A 14504-nucleotide genomic window follows, 5' to 3' on the forward strand; every position below is an offset into this window, starting at 1 on the left:
CTAAACTAACCAATAGCAAAAGGCAAAGTTAACCATGGCCTCCCATAGGTAAGAGGTCTTGGGGGTGTTACATCTGGGGTCCTGCTGCGACCTGGTAAGGGGTCCTAGTGTACTTAAAGGCATATTACCTACTGTTTTTGTCTGGCCCCACAGCAAATATTTCACCTCTACCTTCCTATAACTGTTATGTATATAATATGACCAGTTTGCCAAATGGGAAAAAAAGCTTGCAACCTCTCATAAGGGAGAACAAATACATAAGGTATGTTTAATCCCTGCACAATAGAAGCTATTTTATGATTTAAAAAACCCTCTAAACTATGGTGCCATTGCTTTTTTGCACTTCTGGGTATGTTGGGTGGTGTGTAATATGCAAAGGTGCTTATAGACTTCACTTTTCAAGAAAATTAACATGTCCCTATAATTTTACAGCCGACAGGTCAAACTCGCATCACCTGAGACCATCAAATGCAATACGTCGGACTTCTTCCTTGGACGCCATAACTGGAACCTACCTGAGTGGGCACTGGCCTCGGGACCATCATGTGCACTACCCTTCATGTATGAATGACAAGGCCACACAGGTAATTCTTTGAAAGGAAACCTGAACTGATGAAAAATGTAAGCCACCATTGCTGTCCTCTTATCATAATGCCATTTGCTTGTAAATCATGCTGAGTCTGTGCCTTCAAGGCTTACTCGCAGGCTTATCCAAGGTGCTGGCCATGCTTGTTCCTGGCGTAAACATATTAGATTGACAATGACAACCCTATATTACTGTGGGTTCCCTTTAATATGAAATTTTGCAGCAATGGCTAATTCTTTTTCCATCATTCCATTGCTGGCTAATAAGCTTACCCTTTACTATTCCTGCCAAATGGCAATAATGCATTTCATCCACACAAGCTTCAAATTAAACTACAGACATGTGGCCTAAAACACAGATATAGAAATACACTTTATAGTATGGTAATGAATCCACAATCCATTTATTATATATGCCTGAGATGCAGATTTTGCATGAAAAGAAAGGGTGTTTTCATTTTATGCTTATTTTTAGCACTTTATTATTTTACTGATCTTCCCATTTTGCTTGCTTGCTGTCTCAAATTTGAAAAGTTAAACCTGCAGATTAGTTAATGCTCCCTCTAGTGGTCACCATTTATTTTGGAATGTGATTGGTTTAAAAAACAACTCCTTGATTTGTCCAAATTCTAAAAATAAGATAGCAGTGGGGAATCCAAACAAAAATGCAATACAGCAGCTTGATTCATTTTAATTTTTTGAGGAAAAGAATGTTTTTAGCCGGTATAGAATACATCTGATGGCTTTGCTGGAAATGCAATGTTCATTTCACTTCCTGAAGGTTGAAGGGAAGGTAGAAATATCTTTATCTTTTTTTATGTTTGCTATGGAAATCCCATTAATCCACCATCTCACGGAGAGGAATATGTCAACCGTGGCTCCCTTTATAGATATAGGAGATAATTTAAGTGTAGAAAGGAAACAAAAAAAAACTGAAAAACAGAATTACGCAGTCAGTACACTGAAGCATTCCTAAGCTGCACTATGATGCTTTTTTGTTTCTGGATTCATGTATGTGTTCATATGTCTTTTTTAGCAACAAGGAAAAATGCAGCTTTGCCTGCAATATTCCCCTTCTGTCCAATGCTGTTCCCTGGTCTTAGTGTTACTTCTCTCCCATTAAATAAACCCGCTTCCCAAAATAAAATGAGTAAAAGTACAATTACAAAAAAAAAAATATTAGCAGCAATTTTTTTTTTTTTGGGGGGGGGGCTTTTATTGCCAACGTAAAATTCTTTTTTATTCATATTTAGGTTTCCTGCTGAGCCAGACACAGATCAAAAAAATTGGCCTTTAAATGTTCTCCCCATTTATAGTCTGAGTGTGGCATCGCTCTAAGTTGCAGTCGTGTTTTGTTGCATATTTAAATGGCCTTTGATGAAATAATGCATGAAGCCATCATACAATCTGCTCTTTGTAGCGATATCTCATTAACATGCAGTAGATATTGTGAGTCCCTCCGCAGCCTTTTTTTGTGTGGATGATCAGAGCTTAGTGCATTGTACTCTGCATAGCCCAAATTATTTATGAAGAGCTATTGGCAACTGTGTCTATATATGTATTGCAAGTGTAAATCTGTTTGCCGTAAATTAAGCATTAAATAAAAAATCTGGGCTAGATAAATATTGTTTTACATCTGAATTCTGGGGGAATGACAGAATCATCTTTGTAGTTGCAATGTAAGGGAGCGCAGAATGTCTACTTTCATTTTGGTGGCATTAAAAAAAAAAAAAAAAAGCCATTTTACCATATCCCTCATATTTATGACCTTTTTCCTCCTCCTTAAGCCACTCCATGGGTCACAGGTACTCTGATGTCTTTACATATCTTGCAGGACCAGCAGTCCTGCATCCCAAGATGCTTTGGAAGGAAGAGGTGAAAGCAAAAATGCATTTCTAATGTTACCCTAAACAAAAAATGAGCATAGCACCCTTGCAGTGTGGGGGGACCCTCTCTACAAAGAAAGATTTCAGTGTTCTCCCCAGAGCCTTTTAGCTGCGCGCACCACCTGGCACTTTTCAGTAACCACCCATCGTTTTTGGGTGGTTACCTAGGAGTTGGGTCACAATACAGGGGCTGCCACCCGCCTATAATTTCTGCCCACCTGGTTTAAAAAAACTTCTGGGTTGAATGCTGAATTTGTCCTTTCCTTGGAGTTCAGTGTTATATTTTTTGCATAGATCTGTGCTAATCCGCCCTAAACTCGTGCATATTGCCTCTGTCTATAACTTCCTGTAATACAGACCAGTCATTCCTGCTCCTTTTCCTTATGCAGGGTGTCTGGTCTTTCTTTCTCACCTTTGTACTTTTCACAAGCACCCTGTAGTAAATGGGACAGGTAGGTCCCTCTAACAGCTCTCCTCTCATGCAGTGATTATCACCACTACTTTCGCACCGCGATATCTGGCTCTGCAAAGGCATTGGTGATCACAAAAGTGCAGTATTCTCCCCAGACATTTTATTCTGGTTGGGAAGAAGCTGTAGGCCCTTGGTGGCCCCTGTATTTGATTATTATATATACTTTTATTAATAATAAACAGTATTTATATAGCGCCAAAATATTACGCAGTGCTGCCCATTAAATAGGGGTTGCAAATGACAAATACAGTCAGTGACACAGGAGGAGGTGAGGACCCAGAAGAGCTTACAATCTACAATTTTTCATTAACCACCCAAAACAGCCGGGTGGTACACCTGGCTAAAAAAGGGCTGCAGAGAACAATGAAGGGGATTTATATCCTTTGTGGCTATTGGGGGATATTATTGGATTATATATTGTGCCCAAAGTTCAACTTTATAGGTAAAACTTTTTCTTTGAATTTCATCGATGCTCTAATGCTTTTTGTGTTTCCATTGTGGTAATTCATCTCATTTGTCCTGGTGGGTTCTATAAAGAAAAATCAAACTTTTTGGGTCACTACCAGAATAGAAGGAAAATCTATTTCCTGTGACAGTCTACCAAGACCATTTCTTTCTTTTAGAGAAATGTATTCTTCATTTCTGTTTTTGCAGGAGAAGTAAAGAAAATCCTCTTTATTGGGAAATGGGTTGCAATAGAAACCGACGTGTTTGAACCATTCCATTATTTTTCTGAAATGTTGGGGTGTTCTGACTTTTGATGGGTGTGGGAATGGGTTTGGGTTCTTGTCTTCTGCTTGCAATGGAGAAACCTATGAGCAGTAAAAAATCTGGATATATAGTTTTCTAGATTTGTCCTCTGCAGGATATTTCTCCTGCCGTTCTACACACAAGCTTTGTAAAATTGTCTGCTAATGCTTAGTGACTTGAGAGACTTGTTTAATATTTCACACTGGCTTAGAATTAGTAATAGAATAGCAGCGAGTCTTCCTGCCACACCATACACCTCCTCGGTGAGCCCAATCTCTCCTTTTGCATGTTTAATGTACTGAGACACAAGGCTTCTATCAGGCCCAGTGATTCTGCGGCACAATGGGACTCGTCTGAAGAGGACCTTGGATTATTCTTATCGAGTGCTGTAAACAATAAAAGTTAAATGGAATTTATTTTTTTTTTTATCATTTCGGAAAAAAAAAAAATTTTGAACATTCAGTATGTGTTACAATGTGTTCACTTTTCCCTATATTTTACCTCTAGCTGCAAGTCAATCCAAGAATTCAAGGAGATCCTAAATTGTTGCACATGCTGCCATCAAATTCCAAGCAGTGTTATCAGCTGTACCATAGTTTTCTGCTTTACATAATTTAAATCCACGTACTTTATTTAAATTCATCTTATGTATGAGGAAGTACTGTTCTAAAATTCAATATTGTCTTCTTGGGTTCGGCTGACAATACTGGGGTTTCAGGAGAAAATAGCACAGCATTGTCTCAAAACATGAAATTAGGAATTCTGAGGAACTTTACACAAGAACAACCTAGTGACATATCTGCTAAAGTTTATATTTCTAAAATTTTGGTTAAGCCATTTTATATTTCAAATATTTTATTGGTCTTTTTACAACAAATATTATATACATTTCCAACAACCAAAGAGTTAAACATGTACTTTTCCAGCAGTACGTCATTTTTTAATAGTTCACAGCAGGAAGTTTTTAATAATAAACTTATCAGGTTCATGAATTAACATTGTTACTACAAAACTTTGTTTTATCATTAAAGTGATTTTATATAGCTGTTGATATTGCTTTTTTTTTTTTTGCTGATAATTGAGCCATTTTGAAAAATATTTCATATTTGTACTTGGAAAATAAAAATACTGTGTTGACCAGTTGGCCAATGCTGTGAAGCTTTCATTACAACGACCAATGTACTGAGTTTCATTTGGCTATATAGCAGATATTCTAGACATGGGGGAACAGACATTTTTAACATGGGGGATTCTAGACATTTTTAACATGGGGGAACCTTTTAAAAAAACTTTCAGGTCTTCTGGGAACCCCTGCTATATTTACTATATCCACAGCTCACAGTACATTAGTGTGGTGGTCAGTGGGAAGAATTCCTCTTACATTGCTGGCCATTGGAATGTCACCCTTACAGATAGCCAAAAAGATCATTGGTGTCACTTATCCTGACTGTCAACCTCTGGAGGAGCCCTGATTGAAAAATTTTGCTCTATATCTATGTGCACATTATAGAGCAACATTTTTCAATCAGGGCTCCTCCAGAGGTTTGTATTGCAGGATTGTAAGGAACTCTGGGTTAAAGGACTGATGCAAATGGTTCTGCCGTGAGGATCTGGTGCAGGTGGGCACATCCGTATTTAGAGCATCAAAGGCTTTAATGTGTATTCATCTGCAAAACCCACATTTGCATTGTCTTTTAGAGCTGTACATCCTGTAAATTTTCCTGGTGAGAATAGGCAGGACCAGTCAGTAGCTTTAAAACTTTGTCTCTTCCCATAGACACCAAGCTGCTGGGGAGAAGAGGCTATGGAGAAGAAAGTCGTCCATCAGCGGTCTGCATCCTGGGGTAGTGCGGATCAACTCAAAGAGGTACACCATTACTTCCAATGTAAAACATTTTTTATTTATTTTTTTAATTTGTGCGTGTTTTTTTTTTTTTTTGTTTTGTTTTTTTTCCTGTACATTGCACCATGCTCTGTCTTTCTCTAGCTTTTCACATATTGACGGGACAGGGTTGTGAATTTATCAAGTGCATAATTCAAAAGGGACCATCCAGTTCCTCAAATCTGACTTTTTTACACCCTTTTCTCTCCATTGCATCTCTGTGATAGTGCATGAGGTTAAAAGCTAGTTGCATGGCCCCAGTGGTATCAATTACCTTTAGGATAACTGAGGGACACCATTGCAGCACCTAGTTGATGATGCCAGGGTTTTCAGTGTTGGCTGCTATAGAGGAAGATGTGGCGATGGAGTGAAGGCAAGGTGAGTATTAGGGAGTCTGGTAGTGGGGGAAGCCTTTGTAATGTATTGTTAAGCTTTGGTTATAATGTTACCGTTTACTTAATATATTTTTAGCAGCTTCCTTTTCCTTCGATTTGTTATTTTATCCAATGTATGAACTATTCGAGGCCAGAATAGTCGCTACAATGGTAAGATCGACTTCATGTGGGGGGGGGGTGGACGGTTTCTGTGTTTTGCAGTCGCTCCTTCAATTTAAAAGGAAGCGGTAAAGCAAAAGCCACTTAGTAGTTTTTACATAGTTTCCAGGTGCTTTGAAGTCAACCGGTACTTTGCTCATGTAGTTAAGGTTAGGTTTGCTTTAATCCAGACTCTAAAGGCTGCATTTTCTCATCTTTTCTCTTTGCACCTACTTCTTTCACTTTCTTTCACTTAGGGATTTAAAGTGACCCAATTGGTGCTGCCTGGTATAAAATGCTATGTTACCCCACCCAATGACAGTGCACTTTCTTTAATTGGCCGTTCGGGTGTACCCTTTCACTTAGCCATTCTTGGGTTAGGGAATTGATCATGCTTTGCTAAGCAGAACACCTTTTTACAGTAAAAATTAAATTTTCAGTACAGATAGGGTTTTCTTTCCATAGTAATGCACTCAATGTCTTTTAGTCACCGTACACAATTGAAATCTGAGCATTTTTTTCCCTCTAGTTAAGCTGAGGAAATGACTCATGATATGTTGCGTTCTCCTGCATATTGGCATACCAAATAAGTGAATTTTATATAGTGATGATGCATTTGTGATGCTTAGGAAATTTTCACTTTGTTTTTGGTAACCACAGGATCGCTAAAAAAGAAGGCAAGCAACCTAAATCATTGCATCAAGTATATTAACATTCCTATTATGTGGTGCCTTTAAACTCACAAGTTTCATTATTCCCTGGTCACTGCAAGTATTCTGCACTTTAAGGTGTCCACTGTATACTTGTGGTTCCCCTCCATTCTGTCCCTTGCAGCAGACATGCACACAGACTCCTCCATTCCGTCCCTTGCAGCAGACATGCACACAGACCCCGAAGGGTGAATATTGGCATAAAAAACAAAAATCGAATTGGTTACTTTAGCCTCTCGCTATTCTAAATAAGTTCTACCAGCTCTCATTTTACTGTCCTTTGTTGGCCTTGGAGTCTCATGGAACACTGGAATGGTGGAGCTATTTAGAGCATTTTTTCTTTAGAAATAGCAGTGCAAAAATCACCCCACCAGGGACCAAAAGACTCTGCCAAATGCACCAGATCTTTGGCCTGTCATAGGCATCTATGCCTTGGAAGTGTGCACTGCAGGACATAGCTACAGTTCAGACAGATATAAAACCATTCTCATTTATTCAGATACTTGTTCATTAAAAAGTTATTGAATTCATGTGCTTGTATGTCCTCCTGAGGAAGGGCTTAGGCTGGAGGGTTGGTACTAGGACTCATCCAGACTTTGATGCAGGTAACTGCTATCAAGTGAAAAGCAGAAGCTGCAGCAAGATGGGCTCATCAGTTTGCCTTTATTCCTCATTTTTCCAATCGTGGGTTGGGAGCGGGACGGTGAAAAGTTGTATTTGCTGAATTGCAGTCAGGAGTCTCCGCAGGGCCATGTAAGCCTTTCATGTCAGCTCTGAGAGTCCTGTTCCATCTATTTTTTAAGAATAAAAAAGATAGTGGTGTCAGCCAGCTACAGGAACCTAATAGCTGCCTATATTTCTGACCTATTTATCAGGCAAGTTTTCAATACTTGATGATCTTAAAAAACCATGCATTGGAAAATTAGGATATTCTGGGAATAGTGCTTTATGGGTTGGAACGGGTTGGGAGGCCTTAGAAATTTGGCCGGTAAGGACGCCTGTAACAAACCGGAAGGTGATGAGAGAGAGGTGGACTGCACATTCACCAGGAAGAGACCAGTGTATTTCTGGCTAGAGTGCTGCAAACTATTGGTTAACTAGGCCCAGGGAGAGTGGCCCCACCAATGCACTCTTAATGTTATTTTGGACAGACAAATTGTAACCAGCAGTTGCAACAAGTGATTCACATTTCGACCAGTCGTGGAGCTGCTACTGGGTGGTGAAGGACACGAGCAGCGACGTGAAGGTTTAAACAATTTACTCAAAAACGGTAAAACCGCTGAACAGAGGTGCTTAACGTTGGTCAACTCTTTACATTGGTACCTTTTGGAGGATAGAGATGGAGAAGAAAAAAAGGAAATCAGAACAGTAAACGGAACTCTTGAGTTACAGCATTTTCATTGGAACAGGTGACATCTTTGAAGAATTTTTACTCATTTGTTGCTCAGTCAACTCTAAGATTTGGTGTTTTCCCTCCCTTTCTGTCTCAAGGGTAATGCTCACCAGGGGTATAACCCCTACATGTTCAAACTCCTTGAAATGGGCCTGAAAACAAGCAATGCCTTACCTCTGTAGCTGCATTTCATCCTCAAATTCACAAGATAAGCAATGATGTTGTCCAGGTGTGAACTCTGCCCTTCCTCTCCTCATGTGCATATGCTCTGCAGTTACTTTGCATGTTAAAAAGTTGGCGGAAGCAGAGAAAGCTGACCTGAAAAAAAAAAAAAATTCTGCTGTGTATCGTAAGCTACGTACAGACGGCAGATTTTTATCGCCCGATAATCGGCATCGGCCAAAAATCGGGTGAAAATCTGCCGTGTGTACAGTCGGTGTCGTCCATCGTCCGAACGACCGTCCTGCCGGATCCACAGACGATGGACGACAACCGATCCAAATGAAAGGGAAGGGGGAGAGCGCGCAGCAGGGTGCCGCTCCGTCGCTCTCCCCCTCCCCTCTCCATAGAGCATGAACGGTGCTGTATGTACAGCACCGTTCATGCATCGTGCAGTCCCTTGTCGTTGGAAAGGATCGTGAAAGATCCTTTCCAACGACAAAAATTGCAAGTGTGTACGCAGCTTTAGAATGAACTACACCATGGTCCCTGCAGCTACCGACGTCAGTGAGGCCTTGTTTTTAAGGTGATTTACTAAAGTATATGGGAATGTTTATAGTGTGACTTTAAATATAGCTTTAGATGTTCTAATAACAAGTTTAGTGGAATAGCGTTCCTGTCCTATATGCAGTTACTTACTTATCCCCTATTGGCAAACATAGTTTGAACTTTGGAAAGTTCTCTGGAACTTTATTCTAAAATGCGTCAAGAAGAATGCCCATGTGCAGCCTTTTTGTGTGAGATACGTGCGTAGCAAAGGAAGCTGTTCCTGACAATTGAATGTTATTTCAGGTCAGCAGCTATTAAAATCCTGTATAACCCCAATCTGTCACTGTCAATGAGAGAGCTGTGCAGCCTGAATAAAAGCACAGGTTGCAAATTACTATGTGTCATCCATACTGCGCCCACGCCCGCCGTTTTACACTTCTCGCTAGTTACTTTACGCCCACTCTCGGTAACCTAGACATCAGTTTTGTTCTAGTTGGTTTAATTACAAAGTGCAAGTGAACGTCTCCACCATCCCGCGTCTGCATTACCGCAAGATTAAACCGTCAAATTAACCGGCGTTCTGGCAGTGCAGACATTGTTAATGGATTTTGCTGCATTAAAACGATGTGTAAAAGTAAATGAAGGACCGTCGGTTGTTGTGGTGACCGACCTCATTAGGAAAAAAATCCAGCAACCAATTAGGATAAGCCAACAAAATCAGAATTGCTATTCAGAAAGTATAACTGCGAAGGTGCATCCAGAATCAGACGCTCGCAGCCTTAGGGACAATTTTTCCAACACATCATGAAAATTTTTTTCCCTTGTTCAGATTTTCGTTATTTATCCCTCATCCCCCCCAACTTCCTGTTATGTCACTAGCGTTTTGAGAATGGTGATATTATTAATAGACAGGATTTATATAGCGCCAACATATTATGCAGCAATGTACTTTAAATAGGGGTTGCAAAAGACAGACAAACAGACAGTGACACACGAAGAGTGGAGGACCCTGCCCCGAATAGCTGAGAATGTTGTATTCCTAAACCTCCCTCTCCTCCTCTAGTTCAAGTTCCAGCAATTGTTTTTCCTATATCTTCTTGCAGCAAGAAACTGTTTTTTTGACCCATCAGATTTGCAAGAATATTGCAGGGGCAAGAATATATGCAGGCACTCCTCCGAAGAACTTCATCTGTCAGCAGCCTGAATACATTATGTGTAGGACGACTCTTGGGAGTCAACGTAGCAGCATATTCTGCTTGGAATTTCTCAGACGCAAAGGACGGGTTGTCAAATTAAAGTTTGACTGGTACTCTGCCTTGGTGGTGAAAGTCTTTCTGCTAAGCACTAGTTATGCAGAAAACATGCAGAATAGTGTTCATATGAATTGTAGAAGAATTGTGTAGAAGAACCAGGTAATATATTGTAAGCACATAAAAGGGTTCTTTCCTTTTGCATAGTTTTAAGGTAGCGGTTAAACTTGAGTAGAGCTGAGCCAGAACCAGCCAGGTCACGCTCCTTAGCCTTGAACGGGCTGTGGGGAATACATTTTCATAAACATAGCAATAGGTTTACAAATCTATTTCTTTTGCGCTTAATATCAAACATTCATAAAAATTGTTTGTGTCCTGCTTATGGTTAAATAATTGAAGCAAGATTTGCTTTAGGAGAAAACATGAATATGGTAATGGTTAAAAAAAAAAAATGGAGAAGGGGGATGAAATTTAGTCCTGTTGTTTCTACTGCCCCACAAAGCAAACTCAGTGAAAGCATCCAAACTGCCTATCCACACTTAAGTATGCATACCTTGAAATATCAATATTGTGTTTAATATTAAACATTCTTAAAAAACAATTTTTATGAATGTTTGATATTAAACGCAAAGGAAACCAAATCCAAAAGCTGCAGCCTATACAGGGTCGGGGGGAACTCTTATCTTTATCGGAGCTTTAAGCTCCGTGTACACGTCCAACTGTTCTCACCCGATAATGGGCTCAGGGCTGATATCAAGTGAGAATCTGGCGTGTACAGAACCAGTCGTCTATCGTCCGAACGACCGTCCTGGCAGATTCACTGACGATGGAGGACGAATAATCCTAATTCAAAGAAAAGGGGGAGAGCATGGAGCAGGGTGCCGCTCCAACGCTCTTCCCCTCCCCTATGCATAGAGCAGAAAGGTGCTGTATGTACAGCACTTGTTCATGCATCGTGTAGTGCTAGTTGTTGGAAAGGATTGTGAAAGATCCTTTCCAAAGACTAATATTGCACGTGTGTATGTGGCTTTAAAGGCTGCATATTACTGTTTTGTACAGCCATTTTCCATACAGGCAGAAAATTGTTCCAATTGGATTCATGTAATTTTTTTTTTTTTGTTTGTTTGTCTCCACAGATCGCCAAACTAAGACAGCAGCTACAGAGGACCAAGAACAACACGCGTCATATCAAAGATAAAGACAGTCCATTGCTTCTCCAGGGAAACCACATAGCAATCAGTCATACTCAGGTGAGGGTGCCCACCGCACTTTTTTGTTCTCCAAGTTCCTTTTCCACCTCATTGATGAGAAGTTGTAATGCCAGAAGCATCATCCTATGTTATGTTCCCCTGATTGGGGTGCTGTTGGGAGATAATATATGAGCAGGTATGCTAATACTTGTAATCCTTGATTAAAAGAACATTGAAGAACAGCATTAGGCCCAATATTCTGTAGATACCCTTGGGACTTAGAATCCTGAACATGTTCTAGGTCTCTGGTCATGGAGCCAATCATATGCCAACAATGAGTGCTGAAGACAAGACTTTGGGTTCTGTGTTCTATGAAAAAGTGTTATTTTTGCATATAGTCCAGTGTCCTTGTACTTGTCAAATCAATTAGATCCCCCTCTCAATAAAAAAAACATCATGGTGGTTTATCTGCACAACAAAACAAATGTCAGGTTTAGGTGAATTTGTCCTCCTGTGTCCAGTCCGCCTATTTACTTTTTCTGCTGTGTGTAATGTTTTTTTTTTCTTTGGCTCTAGTTCCTCATTCGAGAACCACGCTGTGCGTTTCAGCATGGAAACCTGGCTCGAACCCCTCGCAGAAATATCTCATTATAGTTCCCCAGCTCTTTTTTTAGCTTCTCAAACACAGACTCCTGCTGCTGCAAAACATAACAGATTTATGGTTAGGGAGTGTGAGTGGTACAAGGAAGCCAGGGGAGGGGACAGCAGAAAGGAATAAAACATTTACATTTTGTCAATAACGGAAATCTGTGGTGAGAAAAATATATTTCCTGCCAGTGCTGACCTCTCCTCTTTAAAAAATGTGAAATGCTTGGCTGGTATGGTGGTTCTATTCAGCTATAACAAACTAGCAGCTGGAGAAGATATATACACCCAGTAGCAAAGTCAGAAGGTTATTGGCAGCATGGTGGCTCAGTGGTTAGCACTCTGGCCTTTGCAGCGCTACGTCCCAGGTTCGAATCTCGACCAAGACCCACTCTGCATGGGGTTTGCATGTTTTCCCTGTGCCTGCGTGGGTTTCCTCCGGGTACACCAGTTTCTCCCACATTCTAAAAACATGCAGTTAGGTCAATTGGCTTCCCCCCGAAATTGTCTTTAGACTGTATTAAAGGACATTAGATTGTAAGTTCCTTTGAGGGACAGCTAGTCACATGACTATGGACTTTGTAAAGCGGGGCTTAATATGTTGGCGCTATATAAATACTGGATAATATTAATAATATCTGACAGCCAGGTAGCATGTATTTTTTTGGTGGAGGTGGCAAACCCCATATTTCTATGAGTGAAAAACTATGAAGGTCCCAGTGGCGATAAATTAGGTGTTTATTGCAGGAAGGAGCCGGCGATGTACCTTCTGCAATAACTGATCTTACCTGCCTTATGCAGCCCAGCTCTCAGATTTTGTGCATGTGCAGCCTAATGTTCATTGCCAGTGAAACCTTGCAACTGTGGTTTCCCCTGCATATGCCTACAATAAAATACCTTGCATGCTTTTGCGGGAGTTAGGTCATCCTGGCCTGGCAGATCAAGATGGCCTAAGATAGTTTCTAGGGGGAGAAAACAGTGGCAGTACCCTGTGACGGAACAGGGACAGGTGAATATCGTGGGTTTAGTTCCTCTGCTGGCCTATGTCTTCTACATTCTATATTCAGCCTCTTCCATGTCTCTAGCATACAGCTGCTCCTTTATTTTGAAATTCTTGTGGTCTCCTCCTTGTACCGTAGCTCTCTCCCCTGAACCTTTGTCACAACATGGAACTCCCCCTGTTAAGCCAGCCAGATTTATAGGTATGCAGTCATAAAAACTTGTGATCAGTTCTTATTGGTGAACTCGGATTCAGCAAGGGGCGTACCAGACCTCTTTAGAGAGACCACTGCTTTTACAATTATAGTTACTACTCAACAGCATGCCAATTGGTATCTGACTTCTTCCTGGTCCATTGTTCCTGTATTAAGGTTGTGTGAAGTTGTACACCTGAATTCTTTTGCTTACTTATAACAGTTAATTTGGGATTTAAGTTGTAAACCAGGCTCTCTTAATATGCTGGACGTGAGGAATGCAATGCCACCCCGTGTGATATATTACCCAGTGCTTCATCATGGGTGAAAAGTAAAATTAGTCTTCTTCAGAAATGGGAGTATTTAAGTGAATCTGTGTTGCACAAACCTAGTTTAAACTTGTTTACATGCCCAAAACATTAACATTTTTCAGTTTATTACAGTGCCTGCTTGTACCTGCCAGTCTGCTAGCTCTCTACTTTTACCTTATTTTTTGCAGTAATTGCTTTGTTTTAAAATCTTGGAAGATGTGAGGGAGCTTTGGGTGGTTTTGGAAAGGGGATCATCTGATCGGTAATACACAGCATACATAGGAAGCAAATTGTGTGATTGCCAACATCTCTATCTTGTCCTTGTGGAGTTCTACTGTCCAGGCCACAAATGTTATGTAAAAGTTGTTGCCCATCGCACAGATTGCTTGGCCTACACCTGCAGTAAAATGTGAGTTCTATAAATATATTTGTTGCATTTCAGTGCTTGGCATACAGCTGAGGAGAGCTCAGGTTTGTGATCGATGTTATTGGTAGGTACACTTCATTGTTCATCATTCTGGGGTTATTTAAACCGGGCAGGTCTGTGCCTGTCTCACGTATTTGGAAATCACTTGCAGCAATGTTTGTCCTGTGTGCCCTAATTCACTCATCCCTTCTGTTGGATCCTGCCTGGAAACTGTCAGCCTGGTGATTGTATTTTTCAGAATTGGGTTGATTTGTTCTTGGGATGTCTACATTACCTTGCACAAGATAAATTGTAAGAACTGTGCAATATATATATATTTTTTTTGTAATAGTTAAAGTGCACCTTTCATTAACTTTAAAGTCTACATGAACAAATTCCTAACATGGCAAACTGTTCAGCAGCAGTTTTTTATTTTTGATGAAAAGCTTTACATTAAAATGCCGAACTACAAGCTCCAGTCCATTTACCGATGATGAGATGTCAGTCTGCTGCAGGCAGAAGAAGGCATTTCTTCAGTTTCCTTTCTTGAAGTCATCAAACTAAGGCAAATCACAAAGTGAGTTTGCAGA

The 14504-nt window shown here is 40.3% G+C and overlaps 1 protein-coding gene across 1 annotated transcript in view; it reads left to right on the forward strand.

Annotated features, from left to right (window-relative positions):
- GLCCI1 (glucocorticoid induced 1) overlaps positions 1–14504 on the forward strand; it is a 57862-nt gene that overhangs the window by 20944 nt on the left and 22414 nt on the right. Inside the window, exons 2-4 of the mRNA XM_072412935.1 lie at positions 433–584; positions 5471–5560; positions 11306–11419. Of these exons, the coding sequence (XP_072269036.1) occupies positions 433–584; positions 5471–5560; positions 11306–11419 (356 nt within the window). The remainder of the gene's footprint in view (positions 1–432; positions 585–5470; positions 5561–11305; positions 11420–14504) is intronic.

Source organism: Pyxicephalus adspersus, chromosome 5 (assembly GCF_032062135.1).
Source record: "Pyxicephalus adspersus chromosome 5, UCB_Pads_2.0, whole genome shotgun sequence".
NCBI classification, from domain to species: domain Eukaryota; kingdom Metazoa; phylum Chordata; class Amphibia; order Anura; family Pyxicephalidae; genus Pyxicephalus; species Pyxicephalus adspersus.